The 23,550-nt window shown below is 41.9% G+C and overlaps 1 protein-coding gene and 1 long non-coding RNA gene across 3 annotated transcripts in view; both read left to right on the top strand.

The window, feature by feature from the left end:
- The window catches only part of LOC134572638 (uncharacterized), a 454,902-nt gene that overhangs the window by 41,445 nt on the left and 389,907 nt on the right, over positions 1 to 23,550 (top strand). The gene's annotated exons all lie outside the window — the stretch shown is intronic.
- CLPTM1 (CLPTM1 regulator of GABA type A receptor forward trafficking) overlaps positions 1 to 23,550 on the top strand; it is a 63,292-nt gene that overhangs the window by 26,894 nt on the left and 12,848 nt on the right. Inside the window, exon 1 of one of the 2 annotated variants that reach the window (XM_063431707.1) lies at positions 11,270 to 11,462. The exons of the other annotated variant lie outside the window; for it this stretch is intronic. Within the exon in view, the coding sequence (XP_063287777.1) occupies positions 11,436 to 11,462 (27 nt within the window). The 5' untranslated portion in view covers positions 11,270 to 11,435. Of the gene's footprint in view, positions 1 to 11,269; positions 11,463 to 23,550 lie in introns of those variants that run through there. 2 annotated transcript variants of the gene reach the window in all.

Below are 23,550 nucleotides of genomic sequence, written 5' to 3'. Positions count from 1 at the left end.
CTACCAGGGCCGGCAGACTCAGGAGCCGTCTGTCCGGCCGCAACTACCCCCAATCCCGTGCCACTACCGAGCGCTACAGCGCCTAAAGATCGCTCACCTAAGAGCCGGGGCATCCTACGCGGATCTGGTATCATTGGACAACGAGACGAAAGACGAGTTGCGATGGTGGATTCTCAACCTGTCCGCATGGAATGGCAAAGCCATCTTCGGCTCAATGCCAGAATTCACGATCGACTCGGATGCGAGTCTACACGGCTGGGGAGCCCACTGCGAGGGAGTCTCCACGGGGGGCCGTTGGTCGGAGTCCGAATCCCGACTACACATCAATGCCCTGGAACTTCTGGCAGGTTCCTTCGCCATCCGCAGCTTCGCCAAGGACCGTGCCCTATCATGTATTCGGCTCCGCATGGACAATGTTTCGGCGGTGAGATATGTCAACCACCTGGGTGGTACACAGTCGGCAGTCCTGGCCAGATTGGCGAAAGACTTTTGGGAATTCTGCCTGGAGCGGAACCTGATGGTCTACGCGGAGTACCTACCTGGTCTGCACAACGTCCAGGCGGACTGGGGTTCACGTTATCTCTCAGACACCAGCGACTGGAGATTGGCCAGGAAGGTGTTCTCTGATATATCATATCTCTGGGGACCATTTACCATAGACCTTTTCGCCACCCGGCTCAACGCCCAACTCCCACGCTTCTTCAGCTGGAGGCCGGACCCAATGGCGGAGGCAGTGGATGCCTTCCTACAAAATTGGAAGGGAGGCCTCCTTTATGCCTTCCCCCCGTTTTCCATGATCCCTCGCTCACTCCTGCAGGCCCGCAAGCACCGGGCGGAACTGGTCATGGTCACCCCATTCTGGGAAACGCAGTCATGGTTTCCCCAAATGCTCGAGATGACGTTGGACTACTCTCGACTCCTGCCGGGACACCACAACCTGCTGCAAGACCCGACGGGACGCTATCACCCCCTCCGGCTAGAAGACTCTCTCCCACTTCTGGCATGGCGGATCTCCGGGGACCCTGGGAAGTCCAAGGAGTTTCAGACACGACTAGACACTTATTGGCAACAGCATGGGCTCCCGGCACTAGACGGGCATATGGGTCAGCTTGGCGAGCTTGGGCTAGCTGGTGCATGGCTCGGAACGAGGATCCCGTTTCGGCCTCTGTAACAATAATCCTGCAGTTCCTGACGTCCCTCTTCGAAGCCGGTAAGGTTTACAGGACTATTAACCTTTACCGTTCCGCTATCTCAGCGATTCACCAAGGTTTCGAGGGCCGCCCCGCGGGACAACACCCCCTAGTGTGCCGACTCATCAAGGGTTCTAGATTTTCAAGACCACCCAGGCCCCGCTACTCCACGACCTGGGACGTCTCAGTTGTATTGGCTTTCCTCTCATCCTGGCCCGCTAACGCAGGACTCTCTCAAACAGCTGTCTGCCAAATTGGTTTGCCTGCTCTGCCTCATCTCATGCAAGAGAGTCTCGGATGTTAGTGCACTGGACTTCGATGCCAAGTCATATACCCCGGACGGGGTAACTTTTCACATCAGCAGGCGGACTAAGACTTCCATCAAAGCGGTATCATACCCTAGTTTCCCTGCCTCTCCTTCACTATGCCCAGTGACCTGCCTTCGCGAATACGAAACTCGCACCAAACCACACCGCTCTACCGTCTCTCCTCAGTTATTTTTATCTTTCCGTCCTCCTTTTCATCCAGTTTCTAGCACTACCTTGTCACGCTGGGTGAAATGGCTGCTAGCCCAAGCAGGCATTGATACTACGGTATTTGGCGCCCATTCAGTACGGGGGGCATCAGCCTCTTCCATGATCAGGCAGGCGCACGCTTAGAAGACATTATGAGGACAGCTGACTGGTCTAGGGAGTCTACTTTCCGAGAATTCTACTTTCGGCCGGCCCCACATACATTCGCTGCGGTAATGGACCAGCTTTAAACTTGCAATATGAGCCTCCGTGTCTTGTTATAAAATTACATGATTTTGCTATTACATGACGAAAAGTCATGATTTTATTAAAGACACGGAGGAGAGTATTGTCCCACCCTTTTTTGTTGTTCTTACACACTGGTAATAATATATTCCCCCCCCCAGAATTACTCATACCACGACACACCGCATAGTATGGTTCAATACGGTAAGTGGGGCCATCCTTGGACATTGTTGTTTCAATAATACTGGATATATCTATTGTTTTGTGGGACTGTACATATGGGGGGGTCTTTTGTCCTCACTGGTTTAACCTTGAAACTAGTTGCAAGTATCGACTTTAACCTATTGGCTCCTGTTCCTTTATATCTTCACAGCTTAATCCGGCAAGACAGCAAGCAATGGTCCGGTTTATTGGTCTCTTCCCGCTGTTCTCCATCGGTCCTATGGATTCTATGGTCAAGCTTCCCAGTTTTTGATGTTCTACCTTCTTTGGTTTTATGCTTTTACCTTGGGACTTTATTCTCACACTACTCTCGTTATGGAAATTTTTCCTTGGTCGCATCTGCAGAAAGAGGGAAATGGAAGGGAAGTGCTGCCTGTTATGATACCGGAGAAACTGACGGAAGCCAAGCACAGAGAGATGGACACAGGTTTCTTCAGGAAGGAAGAGATTCTTTATTCGATTCACCGACCGGGGCTCAGAGGGACTTATGTCACCAAAAACAGCAAAGATCTGAGCCCAGAACTGACTGTGTAAATGCATGATATAGACATATAGCTCCTCCTATAGTTAACTCTACCCCCATATACTCTTTACACAATCAGCTGAACAAAGCCTAACTTCCCTTACTTATTAGACCACATGGCTCACCCAGAACAATGGAGGAGGGGGGAAGTGTTTTCAGTTTCTGCATTCCTGCATTTGCTCAATACGGTGTTGATTGTATCTTAGCTACGTGAAACTAACTAACTGATACAACATTTACACATATGCCACATGGCAATCTTGTCCTAGTAAATTTATTTTTACTGAGATTCCACCACATTCCCCCCTTTGATGCTTCTGATATTTCACAATTCCAGATGCATCACTTAACCATAGTTTGCTTACACCTCAGGTTGTCATGAATCAGAACAGACCTCGTAAGCATCTTAGCATCCTTACAAATTCCTTTAGCACTCCTCATTCTGATTCTCTCTGGGCTAAGGGTTCATACTTGCAAACAGCCATTACATGCGCAGCTGGTTTCCTTTCTGTCGTGCTCTCTATGACACTCTGTATGGACCTAATTACCAATGGAACCAAACATGGTAGAAAGAGACACACTATAATCAACATGACTCCTCCTACCAATGTCTTGATCCCTCCAAGCTGCTCGTACCTACTTCCAAACCAACTACTAGAATTGTACCCGTTCCAGGCTTAAGTCGGTACATGCGTCAGTTTAGCCATGTGGCTTGTGAGATCAGCCACTGCCTGCCCTTCATCATCTATGTGCAGACAACAGTTGCTGAGATTGAACTTTCCACATACACCTCCTTCTATTTGCACTGGAAGTGAATGGAGGACTTTATCAACAGCCCAACTGGTTTACCTGGTAAGAAGGCTATGTGCTTTACAGAGGAATCCATAATTGCCTAATGGTAGAATGAGGCTTGAATCCCTGTATTAGAATACAATAACACTTCATGGGCATACAGTTTGGCTGTTAACCAGTTCCCTCACATATTACATCCTTCCTATTGGCAATGAAGTGCGCTAAGGTAGCCAGTGACACTCATTATCTTCCCAGCTACCTACATTCAAGGATGCTAGCTTCTTTTTATGATTCACATCATAAACTTTAACTCCCAAGGTCTCTCCTGTTTCAATTGGCAACAAGAAGAAGGATGGTTTGAGCATACCCAACACACATGCCCCTTCCCAGTCCTGTGGTAACTCCGAATAGGCTTTCTTACCACAGATCCAGTACAAATTTGCTGGGGCTTTCCAACTAGATGTGGCAGATAGGTCAAACCACACATCCTTTAAATTGGCGTATCTAGCAAACGGGTTAGATGGTTCTGAGACGTTTGAAGCCGACCACCAAGTTGTATTCTTTGTATCATCATCATAAGCTTTTTGCCCTAGACAAGTTAATTCTCCTACAGAAGTATTATACATCATTCCTTTCCTCGCTATGCAAACATAACCTATGATGGAGGTCTTTAATCTCCACTCAGATTTACCTCTAACACTCATATGATAATCGGCTTGTGTAGATATTAATTGGTCAACTGCCTCAGAACCGGACATTACCTCCTTTGCTTCCCAAGGCCATTGGTCTCCCATGTTAGTACCTCCACACACATAGCAGTTGGTAACATTAAGACTACCGGCAATACTTTCGGCTAAATCTATGAACAGGTTTTTAGCATTATGGGGGATCTTATTATCTATACTCATCTCTTCATAAAAAGAATGGTATACTTGATGAGTTTGGGAGGTTACCGTATCAGTCTCTATCCCTATAAACAATACTGCCCAGGATCTAAACCCGTCCCATATATTTGAAACCCAAATAAATTACCATATTTATCTAAGAACTTGTCGGGGTTATTTATAAGTATATGGATTGGATTGCATTCCATAGACTTACAGTATGGACTGGTAGGCAACTTAGTCACAATCATGTCCTTGTCTGCTGTCTGTCCCCAAGTTGCCCACCCCACACAAGACCAATATAGGCAAAAGTTATAATCTCTATTTGGGCATCTAGGACTTACTTATTTTTACTACTGGGACAAATATATTTATCATTAGACCCATATGTTCTCTCCCATCTAAGATCCCCACATACATTCCACGGCTTTCTACCACTTGATATTGCTTTACATGCATCAAATAGCAGAACACCCGAAGAATGTACGGTTTCTAACTCAGTTTTATTTATTAGGGTCCCCTGAGGATCTCCATTCCTGAGGGTCAACCAAATTGTACGGGGTTGATACTCCGGATTGAAGCACCTAGGTTCTCCTACTCCTAAATGGCATACACTATATTCTATACCTAGATATATACACCTAGACACATCACCTTTACACTCATATTGTGAATGCCAAATTAGGGTCTGGGAAATATGGTTACCTGTTCTTGTAGTCTTAATGCATACCTCACAGCTAGGAGTGTCGGTACCTCTACCTTCCTGAATATAAAAAGACACAAAAATATACATTATCAAAAGCACTTCTTTCGACGTCTTCATCCTCAGTCTTCGTCCGTGCGATGGCACCTCAGCTTCCAGGATGTAAGGGCTGCAGGGAATGGAGTTCTGCTCGTCTTCACAGGGGTCCCTTCGAGACTTTCCTGGCTTTTAATAACACGTTGGTGAGCGGACAGGCGTTATTATGGCCGTCAAAAACACTCACTTGTAGATCTTTGTTGATGTTCCCTTTTAACAATATTATCTTCGCAAAAAACACTTTTAATCCAACTCGGTCACACGCTTCAACTGGATCTTGCAAGGATTCTCTGGATCTATGGTAGCTTGTCAGGAATCTGCCGCTGTTTTTTTTTTTTACCCTAGAGTGATGAATCCACGGAGTCACTTCTACAACCTTTACAACTGTTGGGGTAGATAAAAGAACAACATAGGGACCTCTCCACTTGGAACCTAATGGAACAGTGTTCCATTTTTTTTATCCACACTTGATCCCCTGGATGGTAAGAATGAACAGGTGGATAAATATTCACAGGTAATCTATCTTGTACCCATTTCTGTACCTCCTCCATAGTTTTACCCAACTCTACAACCTGCTGCCGGGTAATTCCTTCTCCCAACTGACTCAAATCCCCCGTTAAGTTACCAAGTATGGAAGGTGAATGCCCATACATAATTTTTCAGCAGTACCCCAGAAACAAAAGAAAGCATCTTTGAGGTCTAGGAAGGTATAGTAGGTTGCCCCACCTGGTATTAAAGCAAGCAGATTATAGGGGATGGGTACCACTGGGTGTATATTGACTACTGCATTATTAACTGCGTTTAGATCTTGTACAGGATGATACTCATCTGATCCCGTCTTCTGAACAGGTAATAATGGAGTGTTCCAAGGGGAGGTACAGAATTTTAGGATGTCATACTTTGCACACTTATCCACATAGGTTTGTATATTTTCCTTAGCCCTCTATAATATATGGTACTAACTAAGGCTAACAGGATATGCTCCAAGCTTTGATTCAATGTGTATTGGTGGAATATTGCGAGCAAGTCCTGGAGGATTATTCTCTGTCCATATTCTTGAAATGTCAAATAAGGATTCATCACTCTTAGGGTCTGTATTTGTTATTATGGAGTAGAAGTGCCATTCTTCTTCCCTTTGCACCGATACTGATATTATGCCTGGTGATCTATTAAACTTCAGAGACGTTGATCCGTTGGGTTTAAAAGTTATCTGGGCTTGAAGCTTTGATAATAGATCTCGTCCTAGAAGCTGAACTGGACACTCCAGCATATATAGGAACTGGTGCTTAACAAAATGGCCTCCTAGAATACAAGTATGACTCCTGAGAATTGGTCTAGCAGCGCTTTTCCCAGTAGCTCCTATCATAATTATAGTCTTCCTGAAGGAGGAGCAACTAGGTTAGTTACCACAGAGTACTCAGCACCAGTGTCAATCATGAAAGAGCTCCTCTTTCCCTCTATTGATACATCGACCATAGGCTGCACTCGGCTAAAGGGGGATGGAGCCCAGTCGGTATCAATAGTCTTCCATGACAGTGTCAGCCAGACCGACAAAATCTCTATCTTCTCTATCCCTTAATCTCTGGGTAGGGGAATAGTATCTACTTCCCTGAACACCTCCTCTGTTACTACTGTCATTCCCTCCAAGACTTTCTCTATAGCCACCTCTGTAACCATCTCGTAACCTTCTCTCTTGTCTTATCTATAACTTGCTTTATATTCCCACTGTGGGCAGTCACTTTTCCAATATCCTTCCTCTCTACAATACGCACAGTGATTCCTACTTCCTCCCTTACTCAGCCTATTCTCAACTCCTCTATTCACCTCCCTTCCCTGTCTCTCTACACTTATGATAGCTACAGCTAGCATATCTGCCTTCATCCTCATTTTACGTTCTTCCTCCTCCTTTGTTTCAATCTCCCTGTTTATATACACCTGACTTGCAATTTCCATTAACTGTGATATGGACATTCGTACAAATCCCTTTAACTTTAGCAATTTTCTTTTGATATCACCTTGGGTCTGGCTGACAAATGCTGAGTTGTTCATTCGAGAGTTCTCAGGGGCCTCTGGATTAAAAGGAGTATATAATCTATATGACTCCAGCAATCTCTCATAGAAAGCATTAGGTTACTCGTCTGCTTTCGTAAAGGAATTATGGGTCTTCCAATTAAACAGATCAGTCATGGCGAACGGGACATAAACAAATACAGGGTCTGCCAACTGTAATTGACCATTAATATCAATGTGTGGGGGACCAGGGGTAAGCTGCAGTGGCATTTGTAAATGTCAAAGTTGGAGGGCACCGGTCATTTGTCAGGTTAGGGTGGGACTTAGATAGGGTTGTTTAGTCATAGGTTCCGGTCGGGGAGTGGTGAGGTAGGTGGAAATGGATAAATTAATTTTACTGGTCAGTAACTCGGTTAACAAAATGTTTCGGACAGGGCTAGGAGGAGCCTGACCAGTAACCAAAAATGGTAAAAGTGTATTCCAGCGTCCTATACCATTGACCATTTCATCCAGTTGTATTTCAAAACTAATTTACTGTTACTAAAGGCACACAAGGCTCAGTAATTATAGTGTTATGTCAGTGGTTATGGTGTTTTCAGTGATTATGGTATTATCAGTGGTTATGGTGTTTTCAGTGATTATGGTATTATCAGTGGTTATGGTGTTTTCAGTGGTTATGGTATTATCAGTGGTTATGGTATTATCAGTGGTTATGGTGTTTTCAGTAGTTATGGTGTTTTCAGTAGTTATGGTGTTTTCAGTGGTTATGGTGTTTTCAGTGGTTATGGTATTATCAGTGGTTATGGTATTGTCAGTGGTTATGGTATTGTCAGTGGTTATGGTGTTTTCAGTGGTTATGGTGTTTTCAGTGATTATGGTGTTTTCAGTGGTTATGGTGTTTTCAGTGGTTATGGTGTTTTCAGTGGTTATGGTGTTGTCAGTGGTTATGGTATTGTCAGTGGTTATGGTATTGTCAGTGGTTATGGTGTTTTCAGTGATTATGGTGTTTTCAGTGGTTATGGTATTATCAGTGGTTATGGTATTTTCAGTGGTTATGGTATTTTCAGTGGTTATGGTGTTTTCAGTGGTTATGGTATTATCAGTGGTTATGGTGTTTTCAGTGGTTATGGTGTTTTCAGTGGTTATGGTGTTTTCAGTGGTTATGGTGTTTTCAGTGGTTATGGTGTTTTGTAATTGCTGAGAATTATCTGATTTCAGTGGATTCAGTTACTGTTATTAAGAATTCTCCTCACAATTTTGACTGCTAATAATAAAACTGAATACAAAGAACCAGTTGGGGGGGTAGGTAGGCACAGAAATAGGAGGGGACAGGCATCTGAGAGCCAGAGACAATTAGAGCACAGGGGGACATACCAGCTGCACCAGTTTTTGATAAAGAATTTAGTTGAGGGATGGTCAGATGGGTCAGATTCCATTGGGGATGGACAGACCAGTTTTGATAACCATCTAGTAACACAAACTGTGTTAACAGTCAAAAACTGGTTATTCTCTACTACATAAGGTAGTCCCCAAAATCACACACAGTATATCCCTTTTTAAAGTTATTTAGCATACATTCTAAGGGATCAACAATCTTTAAATTCCGGCGCTGCCATACTTAGCAACGGAGCGTCTAATTTAAAGAAACACAACAAACACACCTCCAACAGTCACACTCGTTTCCCTGGCAACAGCGCCATGTGGCACAGTTACTAGGTCAAACTCATACAACAAAACATACAGGGAATTCCCGTACACACACAGCTGTTACACCAGTCACTAAGTAACTAATATTATGCCCTTTGGCGAAACTATACAGTCACCCACGCTATAATTCTCTATATATGAATTACCCGTCTATAACACACCCCAGTAACATCGTCTTTTACAAATAGCGGTTACAGTACGGTTAGCATAAGTCAAAGCACAATTTAAGGTCACAATACAATTATTAGTGGTTATGGTGTTAAACATGCATTAGACGACAATGATTAGTACTTATATACAGTGTCAGTAAATATACAGGGTTATGGTACCGTGCACTATGATACAGCAACACACTATTAACACTCTCGCTAGACGGCTGAGCTCGCGCTATCTAACAAGGTATACACTTTACTAAACAATCTTTAACACATTTACAATCCCAACTAAACTATTGGCCAGTACCTTGAATGGACTACCTAAAACTATATACACCCGTTTTGGTTAGCCACACTGCCCAAGCACCACATATAGCGAACTAGAGGACCGAATTTACACAGACGCCTCTTAGTCGATTACTATCAAAAATCTAGTGGGTTCCAAATTTACACGCCTTCCCACTTAGCCAAGATAGGTTGAGAGCTAGCGAACCGAATTTACACAGGCGCCGCTTAGTCTCCCGGTCCCTCCGACCTAGCGAACGTAATATACACCCTAGAACGCTAGTCTAGACAAGACACCGGTGTCCGGCTAGGGCTATTTACACCAGAACCCCGCCTGACTAACCAAATCAAACGGTCTTACTAAAGAGCGTTCGATTGAGCGGTGCGCCTTCGCTCCTTCCCTCCGACAGAGGGGGCAGATTCCATACACAGATTTAAACCCCTTTTGGGCCTACCGCACAATCGGTATACCCCTAGTGGGTCTGCCGTCTAAAACAGCAGTTGTCTTACCTCCTCGTTCCTGAACCTGGGTTCACACTCATCGACGGGGACACCCCAGCACTTACTACGTAGAGGCCGATGATCTCCTGGACAAAAGACCAGTGGCGCCGAGACGAAGGGAGGTCCACGCAGAAGTTCAGGGGTGCAGCCGTAGAGAACGTGGGCAAAGATAGACCGTCTCACGCCTCTGCCTCTCAGCTACCGTTGAACGATGAGCTTCCCGGCCAATGCACCAAATGATACCGGAGAAACTGACGGAAGCCAAGCACAGAGAGATGGACACAGGTTTCTTCAGGAAGGAAGAGATTCTTTATTCGATTCACCGACCGGGGCTCAGAGGGACTTATGTCACCAAAAACAGCAAAGATCTGAGCCCAGAACTGACTGTGTAAATGCATGATATAGACATATAGCTCCTCCTATAGTTAACTCTACCCCCATATACTCTTTACACAATCAGCTGAACAAAGCCTAACTTCCCTTACTTATTAGACCACATGGCTCACCCAGAACAATGGAGGAGGGGGGAAGTGTTTTCAGTTTCTGCATTCCTGCATTTGCTCAATACGGTGTTGATTGTATCTTAGCTACGTGAAACTAACTAACTGATACAACATTTACACATATGCCACATGGCAATCTTGTCCTAGTAAATTTATTTTTACTGAGATTCCACCACATTTATACTGGAACCTGAGCGGGGAGGGGCCTATGTTATCACATGTTCATTCTTTTTTCATTCTGTTTGTTTCCTTTGCTGCTATTTGTGAACAGTAAAGAAAGGGATATGCAATACTCGCCTCCGTGTCTTTAATAAAATCATGACTTTTCGTCATGTAATAGCAAAATCATGTAATTAATCATAGCAACTCCTTTGTGGTGAATGTCCAATTAAAGAGCAACTACAGGCACCATAACCACTAATGCACTTTGCACAGGTTGTCTGGCACATACATTCAACTTTCTGCCAGGAAGGCCATTCAAGCGCTGCCTAACACAATTAAGAATTCATGTACCTCCCCAACTAAAATAAGTGAATTACACAGCTGCAGCCATAATGTAATTAGATGATAATCACCATGGAAACCAATGAAACCACCTGCTGATTGCTCCACCTTTAGAGCTGTGATTACTGTACTCTCTATTTAGACTCACTAATCAGCATACAATATAAAACCTGTTTGTATATGGAGGGTGTCAGGAATTTACAATGTATACACTGTACTATTTCCTAAACTCAATCCACAACTGGGAAAGACAAGGGAAACTGCGTGAATGCGAATTTGCCCATAACAAACATGGCGGCCGAGTGTCACGCACGCCCTGACTTGGCCTGCCAGGAGTCGGGAACCCGTAGACCAACCTGCCTTCTTCAAAGATGGCGCGCGCTCAGCATGACTTGCCCAGCCTTTCCCTTTCCAAAGATGGCGCTCGGAGCTTCCGCTACCGGAAGCGCCCACGAAGGTGACCTATTCAGTCAGCTGCCTGGCTCGCTTTTGTAACGTTTCGACACGCCATTGGCTCGCACTCCGGCAGCGGCTGCGATTGTGTGTTCCCACAGCAGTTTCTCTCGAGATCCGGCGAATACAGTGACAGAGCAAAGAGCAAGATGGCGGCGCCGGGGGGAGAGATTCAGGTGAGGATTTAAAGTGTGAGCATTGGTGGTGATTCCAGGACCCCCCTGGTCTGAGCACAGTGTGTGTGACCAGAGGGTATACTGCCAGGGGGGAACGAGGGGGGACCAGGGAGGGGATCAGAGAGGGGATCAGAGACAGGTCTTTACATCACTGCCACAATGAAACTCCTCCAATGGCCAAATATTGGGATATTGTTATTTTATTATGGTGTCTATGGGTTGGGTGCAGGGGTTTTTAGCCCATTCCTGTGACCTCACTGCCCTGTCCATTCAGAATGGTGATGGCAATTCATTTTTTCCATTTTCTTCACCCCTCCCCCACATGGTGTGATGAACTTTATTCTGGAATTTAATGGCTGACTGATTATAATTTCTTACTTATTAACTCCTCAATGCAGTCCCAATTATGTTGTAGGTGTATAAAGTACATGAAAGAACACGCTGCATGGTTGTTCACTATCACCATTTACATGGTTTTGACTTAAAAGGGAATATTAATTGATAGGCCAAAATAGTACTGGGGAAAACATACATTTTACAGTTTGGATACTTTGTTGAAAAATTTTGAAATTCACTCTGATTTATTTTTTTACCATTTGTAATGTTGGTGAATAAGCAGAGTTGGATCATTAGGTGTTGGGATGCTTAAATCATATACAAGATGCTATAAGCTTTGTAAAGTACAAGGCAAATATTGGCCGAATTCCGCAATCTCCACCCCCACCCCCCAAAAACCAAACCTCTCTGCATCACTCAGTGGATTGGACCAGGGCACGTATCCTCTGCTTGAACAAAGGTAAGTCATTTAATGCCTTTCTGCTCAAATAGGGGTATCTTGAAATTAAAGGATTACTGTATTCACCATAACTATTGCAGCGATGTGTAGTGGTTATGGTGCTAATAGTCTCCAGGTGCTGTCCAACCATTAATTTGTAAAAATATTTATAAATGGTTTGACATTTACCTTGCGTTGTCAGGTGATCATTTTCCTTCTAGTCCGTTATAGTCTGTTAAAGCTGAAGTTTATGCTACCATTATTATTATTATTATTATTGCAATTTATATAGCGCCAACAGATTCCGTAGCGCTTTACAATATTATGAGAAGGGATTTAACTATAAATAGGACAATTACAAATAAACTTACAGGAACAATAGGTTGAAGAGGACCCTGCTCGATCGAGCTTACATTCTATAGGAGGTGGGTGTAAAACACATTAGGACAGGAATTTGCAATCAAATAAGGTGGACTGCCCTTTAGGAGAGGGCAAGAGACAGGTATGTGAGGTAAGGGTTAGTCTTGGAGGCCATATGCTTTCCTAAAGAGATGGGTTTTAAGGCACTTCTTAAAAGATGCAAGACTAGGGGAGAGTCTGATGGCGGTAGGCAGGCTATTCCATAGGAAGGGAGCCGCCCGCGAGAAGTCCTGCAAGCGCGTTATCCACATTATCATACTAATTTCTACCTGCTTTAAGCAGTATTTATTGTATGAGAGCCATTGGCAGCGCTCTAAGTCAGTGAATACTATTTAAACCTTGTATGATAATGCTGAATTATGAAATTCCGCTTTTTAAGAGTGACTCAGACTGGATGAACTGTGGGGGCCAGACGCAGCAAGGTGAATGTCAAACCATTAGTAAACAGTTTGACAGATGACCAGCAGACAGGGCCTGAGGACTCTTGGCACCATAACTACTACAGTACACTATTGACACAGTAAGCTCTTCAATAGAATCTGAAATCCAAAGTAGTGCCAGTTTCACTCTAAAATTCCCCTAAACTCCACATGGCACTATTGTTATATTTAAACCAATGTTCGTTCATAGGTGACTGTGAAAATAAGGCTACCTCCATTTATATAATTCATGTAATCTTTTTAGAAACTCATGGGAAAAGTAGGACCATCCTATACAAAGCTGTCATTCAATATTTAATGCAGTCCTCTAGTGTTGTAGGGACACTCTAAGCACCATCACAACTTTGCATAATAACAAAGGTGATGGTGCATCGAGCACCCTGAGCTTGCTCTCAGCTCTGACAGCAGGTTAGACTGTAACAATTTGTCAGTTTATAAAAAGCTCTGACTCAGGCAGCCTGGATGCTCCTATCAGTAGTTATGGCTGCTTTATAGTAGTTACATCCAACATCACGTCTTGGGCTGAGCTCTCGTTCTATCCGTGCACTAAGCAATTATAATAGCTTATATAGTGCCAACATATTCTGCAGCGCTGTCCAATGATAACCAAATCAAAAAATTCTAACAAAACACACAATAACAGTTTGTGAAGATGAAAACTGGAAGCAGTCTTGATATTGCGGCTGTAAGTTTACGTTTTGTGGTGGATTGAACTGCTCTTGAGTGATAGGGTATTATGGGATAAGATGAGACCCTTCCTGATAGGATGTCTCTTTCTAGTGAAGAATTGGTCTGCATGTAGCTACAGTACATCTGAAGGATACTTTGAAGGTATGTATCCGTTTATGTATTTTAATTATTTATTTATTTTTACACATATTTATAATTCATTATCTGTTATAATGCTTTATAAATGTGCTGTCATAAACTATAGATTCCCTTACCATTTTTATTAACCATTAATTAGCTCCGCAGACAAGATCCTTCTTTCCTCCTCCGTTTTTGTGGCTTTTGTGTAGAGGTCGCCCACTCCTGAGAGACACAGCAAATCCAAGCACCATAATCACTACAGGCCCTGTCCTGGTTATGTTGCCTGCAGTACCCTTGCTTCATCCCATGGTGAGATGTGAAACCGTCTTAGCACTGTTTGACTTACCTGGGTCCTGCCAAGAGCTCTCAGCCACATCCACTGCATGAGGTTTTCTTCAATGTGGGTCCTTGCTCGTTGTCTGAAAGCACTCCGAGGACACCCAGCCAATGAGTACACTCCTGCAATGTTCTACAAAGCATTGCGATTCTCTTGCCGGAGAAGACCCAAGGTGTAGTGGATGCAGTCTAGATCTCCCAGCTGGTTTTAGGTAAGTTGTTGGACCGTGCTAAAACGGTTTGACATCTTACAGTGGGTTGTAGTGGTTATGGTGCTGATGGTCTTTTAAATTGGGGGAATTGAGCTTTCACCTGATATGTATTATTAAGTATCATCCAATAAAAGGATGAGATTATTACAGTGCTAAAATATTCCGCTGTGTTTTGCAATTAGATGTAACATATGTAGTCTTTTCTCTGTGTCCTTCAATCTGGTCAGAAATAACCAGATTAGAACCATTCTCCATCTCAGCTTTTTTTGGTAGTCATGTTGCCATTTCCTGGTGAATTCTAGGCAATTCTTATTTTTTGTTAATAACCCAGACAGGAGACTTTCACACTGAAAACTTTAACAGAAAAAAACTCTAAGTGGACTATTATATGTGATAAAGCGGTAATTGATCGTATGTACAGCTTTCCTCTCCGTAGACATCAGAACAGTTGCAGACTTTATTACAACCCACAATAAACAAAAGACACGGCTACCCAATCTATACTAATAGATTGCTTCTTTTTTACCACTTTTTTTTTTATTATTATTTTTCCCCCTTCTGTCCCTGGACGCACAGAAGCATGTTGATGTAAATGAATTCGTAGATGGCTACGGCTGTTATCTGTACTTTCATCTACTTTCTGGTCCAGCTCTTTGTACAGAGTGAAGCAGAGCATGCTGGGATATGACTAGACCTGCAGTTTTTTGATTAATAGAATAGACTGTAGATCTGAGATAATCAGCTGGGGTGGAAATACAATTCTCACAATGCTCAGCAAAGATCCAGAAAGATTAAACGCATCACAAAATTGTAGCCATGCCTCATTTGGAGAGCTACCTGTTGCCTCACACAGATTTATAGATAAACGGTTTTATTGTATTAACCTTAACTTGCAGCAGTATGTATGTTATCGTTACCTTGCAAACTCGACCTCCCTGAGACATTGCACGCATCATTGGACTGCGTTGAGGCACTGACAGACTTCTGCGCCTGGCTACTGCATTTATTGACTGACTCATACTTGTGAGGATATTGCATAAGGAAGAGAATTTGCCCTGAGTCCTCTTCTATCCTAGTGCTTGTATGTACCAAGTGGAGAATCAATCTTTTTTTTCTAATTAAGCTTTATAAAAATAAAAAAAAGAATGATTTTAAAAAGCAAAAGAAATTGTATATTATAACAAAAATATATTAAAGGATCACTTCCGTCAGCATAACTGCGTAGTCTGTATGAAGTTGTTATGGTGCTTGGAGGTCCCTGGTCGCTCTCTTAGCTTAACCTGTTAAGGATGGAGGTATTTGTCCACGTTCTGAACCAAAACCAAAAATTTCATTTGAGCTATAGATTTATTTTTTTTTCCCCACTGGGATTTAATTTTTTTTTTCAAGTGCTTATGAATTGTTTGTTAAAGAACAGAAAGGGCTTTCATTTGATTTAAAGGACCACTATAGGCACCCAGACCACTTCAGTTTAATGAAGTGGTCTGGGTGCCAAGTCCATCTAGGGTTAACCCTGCCTGCTGTAAACATAGCAGTTTCAGAGAAACTGCTATATTTACATTAGGGTTAATCCAGCCTCTAGTGGCTGTCTCATTGACAGCCGCTAGAGGTGCTTCCTCGATTCTCACTGTGATTTTCACAGTGAGAAGATGCCAGCGTCCATAAGAAAGCATTGAGAAATGCTTTCCTATGGACTGACTGCGCGCGCAGCTCTTGCCGCGCATGCGCATTCAGCGGATGACGTCAGAAGAGGGAGGAGAGTCCACAGCGCTGAGGGAGCCCGGCGCTGGAGAAAGGTAAGTGTTTAACCCCTTCCTCCCTTCGAGATTTTAGAATTTGGTGTGTTTGTCATGTAAGTTTAGTAGTGTTAACAGAAAACAGAATTGCCACAAAAAGTGTATATTTATATATCACAGGCTATTAAACACACAATATCTAGTGGGTACAAGATACTTATACCGATGGTGGACTGCTAAAGGTGAAAATTAAAGGGGTAAATACCCCATGTATATGTTGGTATGTACAGAAGAATATATTACCGTAAAAAAAAAAAAAACAAGAACATATTGCTTATACTTAATTACCATCTGCACTATAATCTATCTTTTTGAGGTCAGGTCACTCACATGTAATTGAGCCTATATATATTGGCTCCATATTTAGGGCGGTTATGCTCTTAGGGCAGCATGACACCACTCCTTTAATTAAGATGTTCACTCCGGTAGAAATAAAAGATAGAAAGACATCCATGGTGTATTATATCAATATAAAACCAATACAAGTATAAATTGGGTATTGAGCTCCCCTTTTACAGTGCCTAAACTCTGCCTGGCTCAAAGGTATAGTGCTACTATAGAGTGCATGGTACAACTTTTATTTTTCAGTTTTTACATAATTCCTTTTTCTGCTTATTTTGTAAATCTCGTGTCCCACTGTAATATAATGATCTTGGCTATAGTCGGCAACATCTTCTAAGTACAATACCCTATTTGTATACCTTTGCAAAGTAACAATCTAAAAGGAACACCATAGTGTCATGAATACAAACCTCGCTATATAGTTCTTTTTTTTTTTTTAAAACATCAGATAATGGTATTTGATACATATCGTTTTGTTATGGTAAGATGCTTAATATCAGATACCCTATCATCATTTGTTAAACCATTTTATATTTTCATTCTTTTTATTATTATAAATTATATAATTATACATGGTGACGTAGCAGCAATTCACCTCAAATAAACTTACAATCATTCATCACATTCATCCATTCTTGGGCGATATCGGGGGGAGGGGGGACCGCCTTCTCGGCCGCCCCTGTTTCATCCAAAGCCGTCTCCCAAGGATTCCATATTCTATGATAATCCTGTTTTTTCCCCATATTAACATACACTGCTTTTTCCATTGTTTTTTGGAAATTTATCTGTACTTGTATCTCCTTCCATGATGGAATTATACTAGTTTTCCATCTCCTAGCTAAACATATTTTTGATGCCATTAAAATATGTATCGTCAATCTATAAGAATAGATATTGCTATCTGGTAGCTCCAAATGAAATAGAAATGAGTAAGAAGTTAGTCTGATATTCGTTCCATAGATTCTACCTAATACTAAGTCCAGTTTATTTTTCACTAATTGAAGCTTTGGGCAATCCCACCAAATATGTAAATGTGTACCCGTGGTCGTATTACATCGCCAGCATATATCACTTGAGCCTGTTTGAAATTTAAAGAGTTTTGCTGGTACCATGTACCACCGGTGTAAAATCTTAATATAATTCTCATAAATAATAATGTTGTGTATTGTTTTTTTGGTTAAAATAAATGTTAAAATAAATGCCTTTGCCCAGTCTTCTTCACTAAACACTTTATTTATTTCTTGTTCCCATTTACTGATTTTATTCAGTTTATTCCTGGGTGTATATTCATATAGTATTTTATTTATTTTTGATATTAACTTGTCTTTCCCCTTTATTGATACAATTTTATCAAAGAGATCTTCAATTCGTTTATTTTTCAATCTGGTAAGTTAGAAACTCAGATTTTAAGAGGAGATTTACTTCATGAATTTCTTGAAAAGTCTTTGTTATTATCCATAAAAAAAATCTCCTATAACTTTGTATCCTTCCTGTTTCCATTTACTCAAATCTATGTCAGTTATATATCCCTTCAGTACGTCTATTGGAGCGGAAACGGAGATATTGTTTTCGATTTTATGTCTTTTTTTGTTTAGGTATTTCATATAGTTATATAATTCTGTCAGAATATTATTTTGTACATTTAATTTCTTAAAAGTGGATTTATCCAACCAGATTAAGACAATTGGATCTAAATTTTTCGATAGTCTTTCTATATTTACCCAGGAATTCTGTTCCGAGTCTTTATACTTTGAGTTAATTAAATGCATAATCATAATTGCATCATGTCTCATTGTTAAATCAGGAAAAGATACCCCTCCATCATTTTGTCTCCGACTTAACGTCTTGTATGATGTTCTTGGCTTTTTAGATCCCCAAACAAATTTCAGGAAAATTTCATGAAACTCATTCAATATTTTTTTTGGTATCCTTCCTCACAATATAGTTCTTAACTATTTAGGTGACTGACCCCTCTCCGATCGCATGGGAAAAGTTTTTTTTTTTTTTTCTTGCCTCTTTCCCTACGCAGCACTGGTTTCACTATGGCTGACACCACTTGATCCCTCCTCTGGCTGAATCCAATGCTTTCCCATAGCACGGTTATTGCGTGTTTGCGTCAAAATGCCCCTATGGGGCGTGTTCAACGCCTCCATGCAAAGTGTAAAGACGCTGAACAACTGAGACAGGAAGTACCGCTATTGGCTGTGTAGCTGTAAAACCTGCCTTTTCTCTGGAAATTAAACTTTAGCGATCTGGCAAAGGGGATGGGTGCCATGGGGACCCCCAATTCTGATTATATAGCATGAGAACTGTTTGACCCAGAATTAGGGGATGGTGCCCACGGTATACTAGTACCATAACTAATACAGGGGCATGTGGGGTTATGGTACTTATATTCACTCTTTAACAAAATAATATGCAGTGCTCATTCGTGTATACCTAACAAATTGCTAGCTCAGAGGGGTTACTCCAACAACTATGACCACTTCAGTATTTAGTCATAGTATAGAGATATTTTAAATTGCTGTAGAAGGTGTAAAACCACCACCAGCAGTGTCATTAGCGAGCCTGGAACGAGTTGGGGATGGGCTCATATCAATTTTGTGTGTATTCTTTGCACAGATGCTCATTCTGTGGCTGAGCGTAATCTGCTAAGGCAGCATCCGCACAAGCCGATTGTTAAACCTGCTGCAGAGGAGAACTAGTGTCCAGGCGTTTACAAACCGTTGGGACAAACAGCCCTATTACCGGATAACAGCGCTAGGGTACTCCTGACATCATAACCACTGGAGCCGTTTGCAGTGGTTATGGTACTTTGGCCATTTAATCCTGGAGGAAGCCAATTTCCTTGGTACTTAATGCAATGGTTGCTTACTTTGAGCTGGCTTGTAAAGCCCACTGGCCAAAGAAAATTGCTCCCACCAGATGGTTAGATCAGCAGAGCAGTTTCACTGTATGAAACCCAGCGGGCTGCACTCACCTGGACATGCTTACATTTTATGGGTATGGAGCCAATTCACTAAACAGCAGCTTCAAAGATCACAGATTTTAACTCTTGGAACTCTTATATAATTAAACTTGGAAGTGCTGGAAAAAAGGAACCACTAACAAAAATTGTATCTTTATCTTGTACTCGATCTCTCGTCTGCAGCATTTTCTAGTTGTAGAAGAAAGGCTTTATCCGTGACACTTATTCCATCTGAGCGGCTTTCTGTATTAATCCTGCAATTGTTACATGATCAGTGTTCAGTATCAGGCAGATGCTTTCCTATGTGCCAGCAGCAGATTTAAGGCATTCACATTCCTTATCAAGGGTTACTCCAACAGAAAAACAGTGCTCTAAGAAAAAGCAGTTCTTTGTCAGAGTAGCACCTTCCTTTTCAGTGCCAATGCCAATTTCTCCCTCAGCCTGATCCTCCACTACTGACATCACTCCTGTTAGGGGGGACGGTCTGACTTAGCCAGTATGGAGAGGGACATGATGTCAAGCTGACACTAGCTAGCCTGGAACGTTCACTTTTCTTTTTTTTTCTGGCTGGTTAATTACACCCCAACGATGTTGACTTAGGTGGAGTTATACTGCATAGCAGAACGCTGCGCACACAGACTGCAGGCACCACGACCACTGAAAATCAGTGAAGTGGTTATAGTGCTTAAAGTACTCCTTAACCCCTTAAGGACCAAACATCTGGAATAAAAGGGAATCATGACATGTCACACATGTCATGTGTCCTTAAGGGGTTAAGCTGATTCTTTACAGGCTTTTTACACACTTTTGAGAGCCAGTATTTGGCACAGAATGATTTTGTAGGAAATCACTAAACCAGTTGGTATGGAGATAAAAACATAATTGCAGAATGAAACTCAAATAGCCAAAATAATTTTCCTATTCTGTCTGTATCATTGCAAGGTTATTGTTAACTCTCCATGAATACCATGCTTTAACGATGTTAACACAGTAATGATTTTTAACAAAATACAATCTAATGGTAGCTCCATTGAAAGCAGAACAATTGATTCATATTTAATGTATTGTGTTTAAAAGCTTTCAATTAGTTCAATAGAGACGCGTGCTCTGTGTGTGTATTGATGCTGTGTTTACAAGTGTGTTGTCTTAGTTACAATGTATCCTCTTGGGATCTGCTATTTATATGCATCTATGCTTTAAAGGAACACCATAGCTGTAGGAATACAAACATATATTCCTAGTGCTATGGTTTCTAACTGCATATTTTTATTTCCTTCCAGTCGGGAGAGGGTTTAACATGAGATTTACCTGCCTTTCAGCAATCACTATTACAGTCTTCATTCTGCAGCTCCGCCTCTTTGGCTTAAGTCATCAGTGTTGATTATCCCGTTAGGAGGCTATTTTGCATGCGCGGCAAAACACTGTGCCAATCTACAACATCTGTTTTAAATAGCCCAGTTTAACTTAACTATTGGGGTGGGTGTGCCTTAGTGTTTAGGGTTAAAACCATAGGGGCACAGCACTAGACAACTTCATTGAGATGAACTGGTCTGGGGGTCGATAGACAGTTTAATGGGACACTATAGCGTTCGGAATACAAACCTGATTCCTAACGCTAATTTGCCTCAGTCCCTATTTAGACTAGAGGGCCCACCCCAGCTGCATTTAACCCCTTAAGGACCAAACTTCTGGAATAAAAGGGAATCATGACCTGTCACACATGTCATGTGTCCTTAAGGGGTTAAAGGGGTCCTTAAGGGGTATAGGCACCCAGACCACTTTAGCTCAATGAAGTGGTCTGGGTGCCAGGTCCCCCTTGTTTTAACCCTGCAGCTGTAAACATAGCAGTTTTAGAGAAAAGTTTTTACCAACCTTTTTCCAGCTTTGAGGCACCCTCAGTGGTGCCGCCACACCGCCTCCTGCAATGTTATCCATCAGGTGTCCTCATAAAGGAGTATTGTGAACATGATGCACATGTGTGGTAAGTGGCCCTCGCGTCCAATGCACAGCAATCACATCCTGAACTGAAACTGTCACATGCAGCCACCACTCCACACACAGATAACCCATAATTCTTACCACGCAAGGTGATCTCCTAAATAACCACTCATGACTCCCTAAAATTCTTTCTCTTCATTGCTAGCAATTTGGCTCTCAAAGTGGCACTAAGTTGTTTCAGGCATGACATAAACACTTAAGACGAAAATAAAGGAAGTGTCGACACTGTTGCTGTATTGATGATGGTTTGACTAACCCCCTAAACATGTAGGGTTTAATTTGTGGCTTTGTTTAGTTGGTAAATTGTGTCATTGAGGTGAAATTGTCAGGTAGTTTTGGGTTTTGTGACGTTCTATATAATATATGTAAAGGAAGTTCATTTTAGGAAGTTATATTTTTGTATTTACTATGAAGATATTATTTTTTTTCTTGAGTCATATGCGACTACATGAGAAGTTTGATGCAGGTCAATAGAGTGACGCAGTTAGTGTCACTAGAACATGTGCTAAAAGTCATGTCGGAATTATGATGTGTTTAAGTTGACCGTGTGACTTCCAACAAAATTTGCTTTCTATATATTAGGGGATTATTGGTGCATTTACAATACTTGAACACATCAGATCTGTAATGCTTCACAATAAAATTGCACAAATTATTTTTTCTCATTAAAAATAAATAAATGAAACGCACCAAATACTCACTGAAATATCCTGGAGATCCTCTTTGGCAAGATGGAGTTCCATAACAGGGTGATTTAAATGTGCATGAGGCTTGCTGTTTCTTTGCAATGATGGCACAGGATGACCAGCCTGTCTGAATTGGCAGTATGCCAGCTGAAATGAGCAGTGGCCATGTCACATCCCAAATCAGTTGTAAATTAGGGAGATCTAGATTGTAAATTTGTTTGAAACTTATTGTTCCTGTAACATTTTTGTATTTGTCTCATTTATTGTTAAATTTCCCCCTTTATAATATTGTAAAGCTCTGCGGAATAAGTTGGCGCTCTAATTTTGTATTTTTTTTTGGACATTCTTTATTTTTAACGTGCATGGTAAAACTGACAAATATGCTTAGACATTTTAGCAAGAAAAATGCATCAATAAACAGGTTACGAATACATTTAAAAATGTTGATGAGACTGCACTTTTTACAGTATAGGGTGCATGAGGTACGTAGCTAGATATGCAGAAGTATAGAGAATAAAACTGACGGTCAATCATACAAGAGTAGCTCTCACTGGCAATAAAGTTCATCAATGGCCTGTTAACGGCACTAATTAAATAACAAATGTCAAAAAGAGAAAGCTTAAGCACCAAAAATAAACTTTGTGCAGAGTCCCTAGAGCAGGGGTAGGCAACCTTTTAGCAGCACTGTGCCGATATAAGTTTGTGATGTCCCATACCGTGTTGGTCCTATTTTTGTAAATTGAGGTGTGTATGTTGCCGTCTTCTGCTTGTGTTATTTATACTGTAATTGCTTTTGTATTGTTGTATTTGTGCGTATATGAGCTATTATATTGTATATGTTCATTAGTTGTTTATGGTATCGTGTATGATGTGGGGTTGTGTGCATGTATGTGGATTGTTAACGGGTTACGTTTGTGCTGATTGTGTGTATGCGTGTGTGTGGGCTGTTCACATTATTTGTATGAGGGGAGGGTTATTCTGCATTTCTGTGTAAATCTAGCAGTGTGGGTGGCTTCCCTGGGTTCCAGTGGGGACCAGGCTGGCCAGGTACAGGTCAAGGATACTACAATGTGGATTCACATTCACAAGTGCTGGGAGGAAGAGATCTGAGATCACTTCCTCTACGTGCTGCAATGCATACATTGAGGATTGTCCTTCACCACCTCTTCGTATAAGCAGATATCTGAAGTTTTACTGGGACTCCTGATAGGCCAGAGCCTGTTTGGCTCTAGCAGCCTTGAGTGCCGTGCAAAGACACCTTGAGTGCCGTGCATGGCACTAGTGCCGTAGGTTGCCTACCCCTGC

Source organism: Pelobates fuscus, chromosome 9 (genome assembly GCF_036172605.1).
Source record: "Pelobates fuscus isolate aPelFus1 chromosome 9, aPelFus1.pri, whole genome shotgun sequence".
NCBI classification, from domain to species: domain Eukaryota; kingdom Metazoa; phylum Chordata; class Amphibia; order Anura; family Pelobatidae; genus Pelobates; species Pelobates fuscus.
Note: the sequence above shows the minus strand (reverse complement) of the source record. Positions and strands in the feature narration are given on the sequence as shown.